The sequence below is a fragment of the Chiloscyllium punctatum genome, chromosome 25 (genome assembly GCF_047496795.1).
Source record: "Chiloscyllium punctatum isolate Juve2018m chromosome 25, sChiPun1.3, whole genome shotgun sequence".
NCBI classification, from domain to species: domain Eukaryota; kingdom Metazoa; phylum Chordata; class Chondrichthyes; order Orectolobiformes; family Hemiscylliidae; genus Chiloscyllium; species Chiloscyllium punctatum.
In genome coordinates this window covers 13,291,222-13,308,250 of record NC_092763.1, presented here as the reverse complement: position 1 = coordinate 13,308,250, position 17,029 = coordinate 13,291,222, and the positions used below count along the sequence as shown (strand labels likewise).

General features: G+C 42.8%; 1 protein-coding gene across 2 annotated transcripts in view; it reads left to right on the top strand.

Annotated features, from left to right (window-relative positions):
* Positions 1-16,598, top strand: part of clic2 (chloride intracellular channel 2) — a 41,655-nt gene extending 25,057 nt beyond the window's left edge. For both annotated transcript variants that reach the window (XM_072594699.1, XM_072594700.1), the window contains exons 4-7: positions 1,667-1,792; positions 5,653-5,759; positions 7,586-7,767; positions 13,494-16,598. In XM_072594699.1, coding sequence (XP_072450800.1) covers positions 1,667-1,792; positions 5,653-5,759; positions 7,586-7,767; positions 13,494-13,655 — 577 coding nt within the window. In that variant the 3' untranslated portion in view covers positions 13,656-16,598. The remainder of the gene's footprint in view (positions 1-1,666; positions 1,793-5,652; positions 5,760-7,585; positions 7,768-13,493) is intronic.
* The last annotated feature ends 431 nt before the right edge of the window (positions 16,599-17,029 follow it).

The following is a 17,029-nucleotide window of genomic DNA, read 5'->3' as shown; positions in this document are numbered from 1 at the left end:
TTAATCTGTGGAAGTCATTGCTGCAGAAGATTGGTGGAGGCCAAGTTGTTGATTGCCTTTACAAAAAAGATAGATAGGTCCTTGATTGGGAAGGGGATCAAGGGTGTCAGGGAGAAGGCAGGAGAATAGGGTTGAGAAACATATTGGCCATGATTGAATGGTGGAACAGACACAATGGAGTGAAAGGCCTAACTCAGTTGCTATATCTTCTAATTTTATGGAATGAAAGTGTGTTTGCAGCTGGACACCGAAGGAGCAGTTTGAAATAGAGCTGAACACAAAGAGGATGGTTTCTGGTCTGAGTTCCTTGGCCCTAATTTGTATAGACCAGGGCAGCAGTGGGGATTATCTAACTCAGGATTTTAAAATGTGACATCTCTGGTGGTGAATTGTTACCATGTGCAGTTAAAACCTTTTTTCGAGTGAGACTCATGTGCCCTTCGGCCATGCCTCATGGCCACTTTCCTGACACAATCTTCACCTCAGTTGCATGATGGGAAGAGGTGGAATCACTCACCACTGCTGAAACCCTCCAGGGTACATGCCCCTGCTGCCATATTGTGTGCCATGTTAGATGGTGCAAGCAAGAAACAGACCCTCACAGAGTGGATCTTGACCATTATGGCCCAGAGTGGAGGAAAGTTCACTCACTACTTCACTCACAGGGACCTGGAAGTGCTGGTGGATGCACTAGTGATGAATAGGACCCATCCTGTGGACTGGGAGATAGTAAGGATTGCAGATGCTGAAAGTCAAATTCAATAGATGTAGACCTGGAAAAGCATAGCAGGTCAGACAGCATCCTAAAAGCAGGAAAGTCAATGTTGCAGGCTGAAATCTTTCGCCAGGTCTTTTTCCTGTGGACCACAGTTGGAGGCCATCCAATCAGACCATGCCAGCCTGGACAAGGATTACAACCCAGACCAATGCCATGTCCTAACTGAACTGGGCAGGCCAGGAAGACAGTCAACATGCCGTAACATTTTAACTCTAAGCACAGTGTGCATGTTTTGTCCTTGACAGACTCCATGCCTGGAAATCAACTTGATCAATAGGCTAGATTTCCAGTCAGACAGGGACTCCAGAGCAGGCTGCAGAAGCTAGGGGAGTGGTGGGGGAGTGGGGGGTGGTTGCTAATGACATTGGAGGGGTTCAACCTGAGTTAGCCTGGATAGGGTGTCTAATCGGAGGAAAGATGCTTTCTGCTGCCTGATATTGGTGAGGCCGATTCCCCAGCTACTGAGCTCTCTGTGTAGCTGGGGGTTTGATATGGAATTGGGGCTGCGGGGAGGCTGGAGCACTCCTACTCCTCCTGGCTAAACCACATTGCTATAAAAGCAAGCGTCCCTTCATCCATGTTCTTCTCACCACCCTTCAGCAGCTGGGTTACATATGGCACTAGTTACTGTTAAACCTGCAAATTAGATCAAATCCCAGACTGCCAATCTCATTAGTCAAACTCTCTGGGAGTGGATTGGCTGCTCATGCAATTTAATCCAACCAATTAAATCTCAGAAGAGGATAGGTTTGGTTCAAGTTCAGATTTTTAACATTTTAACAGCTGATCAAACCCCTGTTAAACTTGGCCCCACCTTCAACTTATTTCTGTGTCAGGTTGGTGACATTCAATTCCATTATTTTCTGACAACAGTTCTCATTCTCATAGGAGACCAGAAGAACTGAAAGATTTGGCTCCTGGCACAAATCCTCCATTCCTCATCTACAATGGAGAGCTGAAAACTGATTTCATCAAGATTGAAGAGTTTCTTGAGGAGACACTTGCTCCACCCAGGTAAAACATATAGACTAGAATGGAATTGTCACTATTATTATAATATAATAACGTAAACACATGGTAAATTGCTGGTACAATGCCTCTTGCATCATTCAGGCACAGTTTGGAATACAAGCAAACCAAATGGCAGGATTGGGTGAAATCAGAGACTAGACAAGTTCAATAAAGGAGAGGATAGATAGCGAGATCTGAATGGAATTCACTAAGAAGTGGAGCCTATTTCCTGTTACCTGCCAACTGAGTGACAGAAACCTGGAGCCTGGTGAATGGGTTAGGGATGGTCTTAGGTCTTACAGTGGACATCTTCCTATGGTTAACCCAGAAGGAGGAATCTGGGGTTAAGAGTCAGAACACTATTTTCTGATTTTTTTTTTCTTTTCAACAACAAAACAGATGCATTAGGAGGAGTAGGCCAGTTGATCCTGTGAACCATTTTGTAAGATCATGGCCTCAGCTCCACTTTTCTGTATGAGTGACTCAAGTCACTTCAGGGAGTAAGCACATCAATTCTCTTTTCTAGGGCAAGGAAGGTACAGTAAATTCGGCCTTACCAGCATCACTGACCCTCTCTAAATCCTTAAGAACATACAACCCAGAAATCTGGAAAGTGATGGTTTAATGGTTGTTGGAAGGAGTGAAAATTAGCTCAGGCCCTTCGATACGATTCAGAAATTTTGTTGATTTGATTTGAAACTCTGAAGAGGCTGTATCGGTTAGTTTAATGATTCCAATGTAAATGATCTTGTTCTTATTTATTTACCATGTCATTAGTTTTATTTTTACAGATAAATTCCAAGATCAATAGGCAAACAAGATTGCCACTGAAAAGAGTTTGAAAGAAATATTGAATTGGATGTGGTGCTTGTTGTTTATTCTTTGTTGGTCATTGATTGCTCTCTGGTAATACTCCTGCCTTTTTGTGATGTGCTACAGCACTAATTAGTTACGGAATATCTTAAACTCACTGACTGCAAGAGTGACAGAGATAAGAACCATCACAATATTTAATAAGTATTTTGAGGATCGCTTGAACTTTAGGCCAGCAAGATCACTCACTTCACATGGATTTGTTGCCTTTCAAAATCAATATCATTGAAGCAGTCCAAATGTATTGTCATATTGGCATTTTGCATGTCAATCCTTTGAATGGGCATTTTTTTTCAGACCTGACATACATGGGTGAGATGCTAAAACTTTTGAAAGAATCGGAACATTCTCAATTCTTAGTCTTGTAATATTTGACACTATTGTTCAAACACTATCAGCTGGGGAGAAAAAAAGATGCAGAGCAAACCAAACCTTTCCAGTAACTGGTTCCAAAAGCTGCTGTGTTCAAATTGACTAAAAGCACAATTCTAAAGAACTTTAAATGAATGGTATCACTTTCTATATATGGTACATTATTTAATTGATAAGAAAACTTGTTACATTTACCCAACTGAAGTGGGAATAATTTCAATAATAAACAGCTTAATGAAAGATTAACGAAATTGAAAGTCAGTGCTCTATTGTTACTTAAAGGGATTGTTCATTTATTATTTACTGAAGACAATTAATAGCTGGAGACTGGGCTTTCTTTAATATCCTCCTTGGGGATGTAGATTATAATCTGGATTTGGTTTGTAGATCAGGAGCTTGCTGATTAGATGTCCTATAAATGATATGTGAATGATAATACTGGTAATTCACATTTAATTCAAACAAAGGACTATTAGAAGTTCTCAGGCCTGGCAGTGTCTGTGGAAAGAGAAACAGGTGAAATCCTCCAGGCCTACAGGAGGTGAAGAAGGAGAAGCCCAGGAAAATTAGAGGGGTCATTATCAATGCAGATAGCCAATGACTTCCTGCCTCTGCTCAAGTAAGTTTTACAGATGAAGATCCACAGTGGAACTTCCTGCCCCATCTCCACTTAAGGTCCCTAACAGATCAAATAACCACCACTTAATAATCACTTAAGAGCCTATTCCTACAAAGGTTGTCATTGCCTTTTCGTCCAGGAGGGCTACGTTATAGCTGGCCCTTCAAGTAGGTTGGGCCAGCTGTCTGTCATTTGGTGGATATGGAGGCAAACGTGCCTCAGTTATTTCTGCCTGATTAAGGGCCTGGACAGGGAGCAGGGATGGGCTTTTTAGATGAGATTCCCTGCAGTGTGGAAACAGGCCCTTTGGCCCAACCAGTCCACATCGACCCGCCGAAGAGTAATCCAACCAGACCCACTTCCCTCTGACTAATGCACCTAACACTATGGGCAATTTAGCATGGCCAATTCACCTGACCTGTACATCTTTGGACTGTGGGAGGAAACCGGAGCACTCGGAGGAAAGCCACACAGACACAGGGAGAATGTGCAAACTCCACACAGACAGTTGCCCAAGGCTGGAATTGACCTGGGACCCTGGTGCTGTGAGGCAGCAATGCTAACCACTGAGCCACTGTGCCGCCCTTGGTCTGACCCCCCATGAATCCCCTGTCCTGTGAACCCCACCTTGCAAGACCTCTGATTGGCCAGCAACTCTAGGCAGACAGGATGTTTTATTCCTGTGTCCTCAGTTTGTATACAGACCCAGTGGTGTCCGCTAAAGTGCCTGGATGGACACAAGATCTGACAGCACTTTGTTCTAGGAGTGCATGTGGGTATAGGCAGTACCTGAGTTATTCACCTGTCTAGAGTCATAGAATCAGAGAGATATACAGCACTGAAACGGACCCTTTGGTCCAACTCATCCATGCCGACCAGATATCCCAACCCAATCTAGTCCCACCTGCCAGCACCTGGCCCATATCCCTCCAAACCCTTCCTATTCACATACCCATCCAGATGCCTTTTAAACATTGCAATTGTACCAGCCTCCACCACTTCCTCTGGCAACTCATTCCATACATGTACCACCTTCTGAGTGAAAAGGTTGTCTCTTAGGTCTCTTTTATATCTTTCCCCTCTCACCCTAAACCTCTAGTTCTAGACTCCCCGACCCCAAGGAAAAGACTCAAATTCTCCAACCTTGGTAACATCCTTGTAAATCTTTTTCTGAACCTTTCAAGTTTCACAACATCTTTCTGATAGGAAGGAGACCAGAATGGCACGCGATATTTCAAAAGTGGCCTAACCACTGTCCTGTACAGCTGCAACTTGACCTCTCAAATCCTGTACTCAATACTCTGACCAGGATTATGCCCAATGTCAGATCCTTTTGTTGAACTTGTTTCCATGTTGATGTTTTGTTCAGAATCACCAATTCAATCAGATTGCACAAAGTTACAGTCCAATAATTCTTTGAGATATGAAACAATGTTTGGTGTGAGGAAGACTAGAGGGAAAGGGATAAGTGGCCACAGGCAGGTCCTTTCTTTCTCCAAGTGTCATGGTGAACTTCCCATCGCTATCACAACCTACATTGGCACCTTTCTTCTGTTCTTTCCTGGAGCTAGCTCTGCTGTAGTGAGAAGACAGAGAGATGCACCTTGTTTTATGTGCCCCAGCTCCGAGGATTATTTAAATCTGGTGATCAGGTCAAAAAGAGGGCACTTTATTTGAGATTTTTATTTGGGGGAGGGGGGGGGGGGGAGGCGGAGGGAAAGATCCAATGGTAAACGCAGGAGGGATGGTACAGTCATACTGCAATGTGAGAAGGAAAGTAGGCGGATATATTTCCATGCTTTCTAAATCTGCAATTGTAAACGTTTGTGGATTTGATTCCAAGATGAATGTAAAGATAGAAACCTGGGGCTCAAATTCAAGTTTGAAATTGAATAGATCCTTTTGAACAATTGCATTGTATCAATAAACTCTGGTCTGAATGTTTGACATGAATTTATATGTACACAAGAGAGGGTTCATGTTATCATCTTGTCACTAGGTACCCACATCTCACTCCACGACAGCCAGAATCCTACGCTGCAGGCAGTGACCTCTTTGCCAAATTTTCAGCATACATCAAGAATGCAAGGAAAGATGCCAATGAAAGTAAGTTCTGCCACCACAATGAATTAGTTGTCAACCCTGCCACCAGCAATTTTCACAGATTTTATGAAATGGGAGTTAATTTACTTTGGATTAAGCCAAACCCTCAAGGACCATTTTAATTGGTGGGAGACTGTGCTGCCTTACGCAAGGCCAAGTAGAGTGTAATTAATTTGTATGGATGTACTTGAAAATGTATTCCAATTAAAATCTGAGGCAGATACGCAGAGTTGGGATATTTATCAGCTTGCCACATCTGCCTCAGATAAAAGTGCGATGAGTGGTGGGATTTTCATTCCCACTGGTGTTGATTCATGCTGAAACTGGGCCCGCCACTTACAAATGCAGAATGAAGGCAGAAACAGGGGCTATAGCATGCATTGGCAGTCAGTTTGAAAGGCTCGTTTGAGTTCTCTGTGATTTTGTCCCTGTTAGGTCTTTCTTTATTCACTGATGGGATTAGGTGTCACTGGCTGGCCAGCATTTATTGCCTGTCCTTAGTTGCCCTGAAGAGGGTGGAAGTGAACTGCCTTCTTGAATCATTGCAGTCCATATGCTGTAGGTTGACCCACAAGGCTATTAGGGACAGAATTCCAGGATCTTGACCCAGTGAAAGTGAATGAATATATTTCCAAGTCAGGATGGTGAGTGGCTTGGAGGGGAACTTGCAGGTGGCTGTGTTCTCCAACCTTGTCCTTCTAGATGGAAGTAGTCATGAGTTTGGAAAGTGCTGTCTAAGAATTGTTGGTAAATTTTTGCAGTACTTCTTGCAGATAGTACACACTGCTGCTACTGAGTACGCATGGTGGAGGGAGTTAAGGCAAGCTCTTAAACATTAGGCTCTCTAATCTTCATCACACACCCCCTATATTCCCCATCAACTCCCTATGCCTCAGCCATTCCAACTCATGCCAACCTATGACCATACTCATACCTCTGATGCCCCCCATACTTCCAATGTTAAACCAAGTCTGCCCACCAAAGCCATGTGCCAACCATTGAAAATCATGTCATGTCATCCATCTCCCATACATCTACATAGCCCCTTACATTCCCTACAACAACCAACGCCACTGCTCCCAACAACAAGGGAATCCTCGCCCAATTTTTCACATGATTCACCCAGATTTCTCGACATAGTCCACATTGTTCAGGTCCCTGTAAGATTCTGCTCAAGAGTATTGCAGTGAAGCAGACCAAATATATCAATGCAATGTTAGCATTTAGCAAAAATATCTTTCTGTGTCTAATATACAAGGTACAATTAGTTCAAAATGGACACGAAATAATCGAGAAAGTAAAATTAATTCATGTTATGCATTCCTGCTCGAAGTGAACTTATTCAGGTGGCAAACTGGGAATTTCTAAGACATACACAAACATTTCCCTTTCCTCTTAATATTTAGCACTTTTGAAGATTATGAACATCCTCATACATCCTTAAGTTTACAAACCTAGTAAATACCGCACAAGACATATTCCGCAAAATCAAAATAACTCCAAATTTCATTGCAGATGTCAGAAGATTTCAAAGATCATGGCACATCCATTGCGAAACACCCTGCAAGTTAAACTCACGTTTTTGCTTTGTTGACAAATAAACCTTGTACAAGTTACGATGAGATAATGCAGTTGCTATTTTCTGACTGTCAATTGGTTTCCAAAAGTGGGAGGGCTGACATTTGGTTAATCTAAATTATGCAACATGATCAACTTGTAAATGTACCAACAGATGTTTATTATTAACATGGTTTAACCTTGAGGATAGCAACAAGCTCCATAACACAGTTGCTGGCAGAGCTAATGATGCTCTCCCTGATTTACTCCAGAGTTTGAAAAGGCCCTGCTGAAGGAGCTGAAAAGGCTGGACAACTACCTGAAAGAACCCCTTTCTGATGAGATTGATGCCAATAGTTCAGAGACGATCCTTGTTTCCAAGCGCAAGTACCTCGATGGAAATGAGCTGACGCTGGCAGACTGCAATCTACTACCTAAACTGCACATCATCAAGGTATAATTAACAAGAAATCTTATTAAACTCTGCAGTTGTTAGGCCCAATGTTCTAAGAGGTCATAGATTAGCTTGGCCTCATTCTCAAGTGTCAGTTTATGGCTGGTGTTCTGGGAACTTTCTGCAATCTGCCACTTGAATATAGACTTCAATATAGGGGGGGGGTTGATCAGTAAATTTATGAATGATGTAAAAATTGGTGACGTAGTAAATAGTTAGGAAGATAGCTTTTGATTACAGGAGGATCTAGAATGGCTTGTCAGATGGCTGATCATTGGCAAATGGAATTCCATCTGGATAAATGTAAAGTGATGGTCTCGGGCAGGAAAACAAAGTAAGGGAATATGTGATGAATGGTAAGATCCTGGGGCATATCAAGGATCAGAGGGATCTAGGTGTGCACATGCATTTGTCTCTTAAGGGTGGGGGACAGGTATATAAAGTGGTTATCAAGGCATTTAGGATATTTGTCTTTGTTAGCAGAAGCATACAGTTTAGAAGCAGGTCTTCAGCAAAGGCTTTTCTGTGGAGTCCTGTTTCTCCCTTGTTGGTCTTGCCTTAAGTTCCTGCAGATTGTTTCTTTGTTCACATTCATGTAACTGTTGACTGTCTGTATGAGCAGTTCTTAAAGCAATTCAGTTTTCAAAGCTATAAATGCATTGTGTCTTTGGAAAAGTTCTTCTCCGGAGTCCACTAGATTTTATACCACGCAGTATGAAGTATTGATGCCCATCACAGATCAGCTTGTGGTATTTGTAGATAGAAGGATGCTGATCCCATTCCTCCTTCCCTGACTGGGTCTCAGGGCCTATTTTGATTTCCTGTGGTAGAGGAACAACCACAAGTGAGTTTTAGCAGGAAGGGATTCCTTTCTTCAGAAAATACTGTTGTTCGCATGATACCAACTAGGTGCAAGTTATATTAGTAAAATAAACATTGTTAGCAAGACTATGAGGAGACGTATGGATACAGGTGCCTTACCTTGTCACATTGGTTTGGGTGGGGATAATGTCAGATTGGATGGCACTTAATGCAATCTGCAAAATTAAGCCTTTCAGAACCATTTCCTTCTAAACAAGGTCCCATTCCAAAAGAGCCAATCCTGTTGCAGGAGTAAGCATTTGTAAGCTAATGAAGCAGACCTCTGAATGAATGGTGGCTAGTTTTATTATTGCACCTTAGAACATAGAACATAGAACATAGAACAATACAGCACAGAACAGGCCCTTCGGCCCACGATGTTGTGCCGAACTTCTATCCTAGATTAAGCACCCATCCATGTACCTATCCAAATGCCGCTTAAAGGTCGCCAATGAATCTGACTCTACCACTCCCTCGGGCAGCGCATTCCATGCCCCCACCACTCTCTGGGTAAAGAACCCACCCCTGACATCTCCCCTATACCTTCCACCCTTCACCTTAAATTTATGTCCCCTTGTAACACTCTGTTGTACCCGGGGAAAAAGTTTCTGACTGTCTACTCTATCTATTCCGCTGATCATCTTATAAACCTCTATCAAGTCACCCCTCATCCTTCGCCGTTCCAACGAGAAAAGGCCGAGAACTCTCAACCTATCCTCGTACGACCTACTCTCCATTCCAGGCAACATCCTGGTAAATCTTCTCTGCACCCTCTCCAAAGCTTCCACATCTTTCCTAAAGTGAGGCGACCAGAACTGCACACAGTACTCCAAATGTGGCCTAACCAAAGTCCTGAACAGCTGCAACATCACCTCACGACTCTTGAATTCAATCCCTCTGCTAATGAACGATAATACTCCATAGGCCTTCTTACAAACTCTATCCACCTGAGTGGCAACCTTCAAAGATCTATGTACATAGACCCCAAGATCCCTCTGTTCCTCCACCTGACCAAGAACCCTACCATTAACCCTGTATTCCGCATTCTTATTTGTTCTTCCAAAATGGACAACCTCACACTTGGCAGGGTTGAACTCCATCTGCCACTCCTCAGCCCAGCTCTGCATCCTATCTAAGTCCCTCTGCAGCCGACAACAGCCCTCCTCACTGTCCACAACTCCACCTATCTTTGTATCATCTGCAAATTTACTGACCCACCCTTCGACTCCCTCCTCTAAGTCATTAATAAAAATTACAAACAGCAGAGGACCCAGAACTGATCCCTGCGGAACTCCACTTGTAACTGGACTCCATGCTGAATATTTACCATCTACCACCACTCTCTGACTTCTACCGGTTAGCCAGTTTTCTATCCAATTGGCCAAATTTCCCTCTATCCCATGCCTCCTGACTTTCCACATAAGCCTACCATGGGGAACCTTATCAAATGCCTTACTAAAATCCATGTACACTACATCCACTGCTCTACCCTCATCCACATGCTTGGTCACCTCCTCGAAGAATTCAATAAGACTTGTAAGGCAAGACCTACCCTTCACAAATCCGTGCTGGCTGTCCCTAATCAAGCAGTGTCTTTCCAGATACTCGTAAATCCTATCCCTCAGTACCCTTTCCATTACTTTGCCTGCCACAGAAGTAAGACTAACTGGCCTGTAATTCCCGGGGTTATCCCTATTCCCTTTTTTGAACAGGGGCACAACATTCGCTACTCTCCAGTCCCCTGGTACCACCCCAGTTGCCAGTGAAGACGAGAAGATCATTGCCAACGGTACTGCAATTTCCTCTCTTGCTTCCCACATAATCCTAGGATATATCCCGTCAGGCCCGGGGGACTTGTCTATCCTCAAGTTGTTCAAAATGTCCAACACATCTTCCTTCCTAACAGGTATCTCTTCTAGCTTATCAGTCCGTTTCACACTCTCCTCTTCAACAATACGGTCCCTTTCGTTCGTAAATACTGAAGAGAAGTACTTGTTCAAGACCTCTCCTATCTCTTCCGACTCAATACACAGTCTCCCACCACTGTCCTTGATCGGACCTACCCTCGTTCTCGTCATTCTCAGGTTTCTCACATATGCATAGAATGCCTTGGGGTTATCCTTGATCCTATCCGCCAGGGATTTTTCATGCCCTCTCTTAGCTCTCCTAATCCCTTTCTTCAGGTCCCTTCTGGCTATCCTGTATCCCTCCACTGCTCTGTCTGAACCTTGTTTCCTCAACCTTATGTAAGCCTCCTTCTTCCTCTTTACTAGACATTCAACCTCCCTCGTCAACCAAGGCTCCCTCACACGACCATTTCTTTCCTGCCTGATCGGTACATACATATCAAGGACACGTCGTATCTGCTCCTTGAAAAAGTCCCACATTTCCACCACATCCTTCCCTAACAGCCTATGCTCCCAACGTATGCTCCTCAAATCCTGTCTTACAGCATCGTAATTTCCCTTCCCCCAATTGTAAAATCTACCTTGTTGTGCGCACCTATCTCTCTCCATAACCAAGGTGAAAGTCACAGAATTGTGGTCGCCATCACCAAAATGTTCACCCACCAACAAGCCCACCACTTGTCCCGGTTCGTTACCGAGTACCAAATCCAATATGGCCTCCCCTCTGGTTGGACAATCTACATACTGCGTTAGAAAAGCTTCCTGGACACACTGCACAAACACCGCCCCATCCAATCTACTTGATCGAAAGAGCTTCCAATCAATATTTGGGAAGTTGAAGTCGCCCATGACTACGACCCTGTGGCTTCTGCACCTTTCCAAAATCTGTTTCCCAATCTGTTTCTCCACATCTCTGCTGCTATTGGGGGGCCTATAATAAACACCCAACAAGGTGACTGCACCTTTCCTATTTCTGACTTCAGCCCATACTACCTCCAGAGGCAGATCCCCCTCAAACTTCCTTTCTGCAGCCGTTATACCATTTCTAATTAGCAATGCCACCCCCCCTCCTTTTTTACCACCCTCCCTAATCTTACTGAAACATCTGTAACCAGGAACCTCCAACAGCCATTCCTGTCCCTCATCTATCCATGTTTCCGTGATGGCCACAACATCGTAGTCCCAGGTACCGATCCACGCCTTAAGTTCACCCACCTTATTTCTGATACTCCTTGCATTGAAGTATACGCACTTGAGCCCATCTCTGTGTCCGCAAGTAGTCCCTGTCAGTGCTACCTTCTCCACAGCCTCCCTACAGTCTTGGACATCCTGACACACAGCTAGCTTACTTGCTGGACTACAAGTCCGGATCCCATCCCCCTGCCAAATTAGTTTAAACCCCCCCGAAGAGTGCTAGCAAACCTACCCCCCAGGCTATTGGTGCCCTTCTGGTTCAGGTGCAACCCGTCCTGTTTATACAGGTCCCACCTTCCCCAGAATGCAGTCCAATTGTCCAAATATCTGAAGCCCTCCCTCCTACACCATCCTTGCAGCCACGTGTTCAACTGCACTCTCTCCCTATTCTTTGCCTCTCTGTCACGTGGCACCGGCAACAACCCAGAGATGACGACTCTGTCTGTCCTAGCTTTTAGCTTCCAGCCTAACTCCTTGAGCTCTTGAATGACCTCCCCACCCCTCTTCCTACCTATGTCGTTGGTGCCAATGTGTACCACGACTTCTGGCTGCACACCCTCCCCCTTAAGGATTCTGAAGACACGGTCCGAGACGTCTCTGACCCTAGCACCCGGGAGGCAACAAACCAGCCGAGAGTCTCGCTCATGTCCACAGAACCGCCTGTCCGTCCCTCTAACTAGAGAGTCCCCTATAACTAGCGCTCTCCTCTTCTCCCCCTTTCCCTTCTGAATCTCAGAGCCACAGACCCCTTCACTGCAGCTTACACCTGCAAGGCTGTCCCCCCCAACAGTTTCCAAAGCTGCATACTTATTTTTTAGGGGAACGACCACAGGGGAACCCTGCACTGCCTGTTTCTTCCCCTTCCCACCTCTAACTGTTACCCAGCTACCTCTGTTCTCTGGCGTAACTATGTCCCTGTAGCTTCTATCGATCACAACACTTGCCACAACACTTTCAACAGGTGTCTAACATGCACCTATAGTACATGTTAGATTAGTCCATTGAGGTAACCTCCTCTTGACCAGTAATTATTGACTCAGGGCCAGGAGCAGCTGGAATTGTAAATGTCTATGCATTGTACATGTTACGGGGGGTCTTTGTGCTGACCAGGTCTGACATTCTGTCATTCTGAAATAAGAGATAATCTTGTTTACCATAAGCAACACCATGAGAAATTTGCCAAGAAGTATTTTTAAACTACTTAATGAATTCTGAAATTAAAAGTTATATGCTTCATCGATTGGATTGAATATAAATTTTTAATTTAGCTTAGTTCAAGATGTTGAGGTGCTGGTATTGGACTGGGGTGGACAAGGTCAGAGGTTACATGACACCAGGTTATAGTTCAACAGGTTTATTTGAAATTACTAGTGACGAAGGAAAAGCACTCCAAAAGCTTATGATTTCAAACAAACCTGTTGGACTATAACTTGGTATTGTGTGACTCCTGACACTATTAGTTCAAGAAACCTAATCTTAACTCAAACTGTTGAATGACAATCGACAATAGTGTGTAAAATCTGACGGGCTTAAATTGGGTGTCTAACTCAAACATGCTAAACTAAAATCGGGCTTGCGATTTCTTTGTATGCTTTTGTGGAGTAAATTTTGCAGATTAATACAGTTGAGGAACTAACCTTTATGATGCATTGAAATTTCATACCATATTAAAGTTGGTAATGTAATCTACATGCCTCTCAGTGTTTTAGTTTATTGTCTTCAATGTGAAAGTAAGGCACCTTGTCTGTCTGGACTCTTCTGCAGGTGGCTGCAAAGAAGTTCCGTAATTTTGAGATCCCTGTGGAAATGTGTGCTCTCTGGCGTTACCTGAACAATGCATATAAACGAAATGAGTTCAGCCACACTTGTCCAACTAATGAGGAAATTGAACGAGCCTATGCTGATATTGCCAAAAACCTCGAATGAAGATAAATTGACTCATGCATGAGCATTCCAATGTCATTGCTCAAACACCCATACATTATTTGTTAAACAGACAAGTAACAAGGAAATCTGTCTCGCTCAGATTTGTTCGCAGTGCTGTTCTAGTGTGAGGCCCGTTCAATTGCTTTAATGCTCGTCATTGCTACCGTTCCTATTCTATTCTTCAATGGTGTCTCAATAGTAATGAATTGTTCAACTATTACAGTCTTGCACTTCAAAGTGACACATTAGACCCTATTTGCACATATACAAAATGGTCTTAAAAATGAAACAGAGAAATAAAGACAGTCATCACTCTTGGGCCTGAATATCATAAGCACTTTGCAGCCTGAAAGCTTCCTTAACACACAACATTTAAACCCTATCTGCTGTTAGGTAATTGGATTCTGAGGCCTTAAAGGTGGAGAATTCCTTTTCGATAACAGTGCCTCACATTTGCACTGCCTGTATTTATAAAACAGCAGCTTGCCTGATTCACCATGAAAAGTCCATTGATGGTCAATAGTCTTGTCAAAATGCTTCAAGAGTAGTCCTGTTCACAATTGCTTCAGATGGGAGCTGAAGCCCAATAACACACCGAAATGTCTTCTCATTTAGCCACACCCTTGACCCAATCATCTTCAATTGCTCCATCAATGACCTTCTCTCCATCAGAACTAGGCATGTTAGCTGATGACTGCACAATCTTCAGCATAATTTGAAACACTTCATACATGTCCGAATGCTGCAAGATCTGGATAATATTCAGGTTTAGGCTAACAACTGATAAGTAATATTTATCTCACACAAATGCCAGGCAATGACCATCTCGAATAAGAGAGAGTCTAGCCATCACCCTTTGATATTAAGTGGCATTAGCGTCACAGAATCTCCCCACTATCAACATTCTTGAGATTACCATTGACCAGAAGCATAACTAGACTCGCCATATAAATACAGAGGCTACAAAATCAGGAGCGAGGCTAGGAATCTTGCAGCAAGTTACTCACCTCCTGTTTCCCAAAAGCCTGTCCACCATCAACAATGCACAAGTCAGGACTGTGCTGGAATGCTCCCCACTTGCCTGGATGAGTGCAGCTCTAACAACACTGAAAAAAACTTGACATCATCCAAGATAAATCAGCCCACTTTATTGGCACTATAACCACAACATCCACTCCCTCCATCGCCAATGCTCAGTAGCAGTAGTGTGTTCTATTTATAAGGTAGATTGCAGAACTACACCAAGACTCCTTAGACAGAGCCCTCCAAAGTCCACAACTGTTACCATCTAAAAGGACAAAAGCAGCAGATACATGGGAACACCTCCATCTGCAAATTTCCCTTCAAATCCCACACAATGCTTACTTAAAATCATATCACCATTCCTTTAGTTTCACTGAGTCGAAATGGTGGAACTCCCTAACAGCATCATGGGCTAACTCACAACAAATGGACAATAAATGCTGGCCTTACCAGCAACGTCCATGTCCCTTGAAGATATATTTTTAAAACATTCCACCTATAGCTTTTCCACTCCCTCCCCTAGGAACTGTTCCAACATGTTTCATTTTTTACCTAGAAATCTTTCCATGATCTTGATCCTGTTTGTGTATGTAGCCTCCTTCAGTGCTACAACTCTCCGAGATCTCTTTGCTTCTCCAATTCTGGCCTACGCCTAAATCACTCAACAAGCGATGACCATATGTTTAACTATCTTGGTTCGAAACTCTGGAATACTACACCTAAACCTCTCTACATCTCTATGTCTCTCGCTTCTTTTAAGGTACTCCAAAAAACTTGAACAAGCTTTACATCTTCTTTCCTGATTTCTCCCTCAATGTGTCACTGTCAAAAATGTTTTTATTGATATCACTCCTTTTTGGAGATTTGAAGTGTTTTAGTGTTGTAAACGAGCTACATAAATGTAAGTTGTTGTTGTTGTATACCATTAAGCTTCTAGGATCACTGAATTTTAGCTGACAGCTTACAAAAAACATTTAGTCAACAATTAGTTCAACATAGATAATCCACAGACAATGTTCTCATAAGACTGGTTGCGATAAACTCTATCTTTTTAAAGAACTCAAAGTATTTGCAATCACAGTGGCTATTCCTCGAATGTTGAAATGTGACCTATCATGGTCTTGCTCGTTCTTAGTACTCAAGTGTTGTTGGAAAATGGATCAGCCCAGGTTGGTGACATTTTAGACAAAAAAAAACTCATCTGTTCTAACATGGAAAATGTGAAGTTAATCAGGCCCACAAAGAACCAGGGACTGGCAAAAGCACATTTGTAAACAAACTTCAAAGTTTATCATGAAGTCCGTATCTCTACAGTAAACCACTGAGGTACTGCCCTGAACTGTAGTATAACTCAACTCTACAGATAGGCCATCCCTGTACATCTAAATCAGAGTTACATATGTGGGACAGCCAGCAACTTGGCAGCAACTGATCAACCAACAAGTCTGACTGGCACTGCCCACTCTGACTGAGCCCCCACCCAAATTAATCCATTAAACAAAACAAACTGGGCAAAAGGAAAGAAGTGAAACTGAAATTACTAATTTTTAAAATTGAAAATGTGTATTTTCAAAATGTGCTAGTAATTCATGAAGGCATTTTGTTTGACCTTGAATTGCTGATAGAGAGAGCTGCAAATAGTAGATAGAGATATGAAATTTTGATGTCTTGTAAAAATAAATCTACTTTAGATTGGCATGTCACATAATCCTGATTTTTTTAACCTAGGAATGAGATGAATGTATCCTGAGCAAAGATTGTTCCTCTGTTAATGTTAAGGAACCATAAACGTATATCATATTGCGATAATATTGTGCAAATGTAGAAGAACCATATTGTCATGTAGCGGGTCCTTTAATAAGACCCTGAATCTATCTTGTTGTACAATATTAAAGAATTACATTGTTTTTTTCTTTCTAATATGGTCAACATATTTGAATGCTTTTGATATCCCTTATTGGTGTGCATTAATGCATCTCCTGCTTGACTGCATCCTTATTTCCTTTTGAATTTAACATTTCATAATTCAATAAGTACTGGAGCTAAAAGATTTGAGTATAATTTCAAGCAGATGATATATAAAATCTGGTGCACTGAGTCTGCAGGATTGAATTTATCCGTGTGACGGAGAGTGTAAGGATGTGTATAAGGTTTTTGCTGAGTAAAATAAGGAGCAATAATGCATTTTTTTCAGATCAGTAAGACTCTCTGACTGATATCACAGAGCAGAGTGGAGAATTACCACAGGCTGAGCAACAAACTCAAATCGAAGTATTTCCTTTTCATTTAATGTTTTTGGAGAATCCTTCTGCTGATTCAAGTGAAGAATATTCGCCTTGGTGACAGTATGT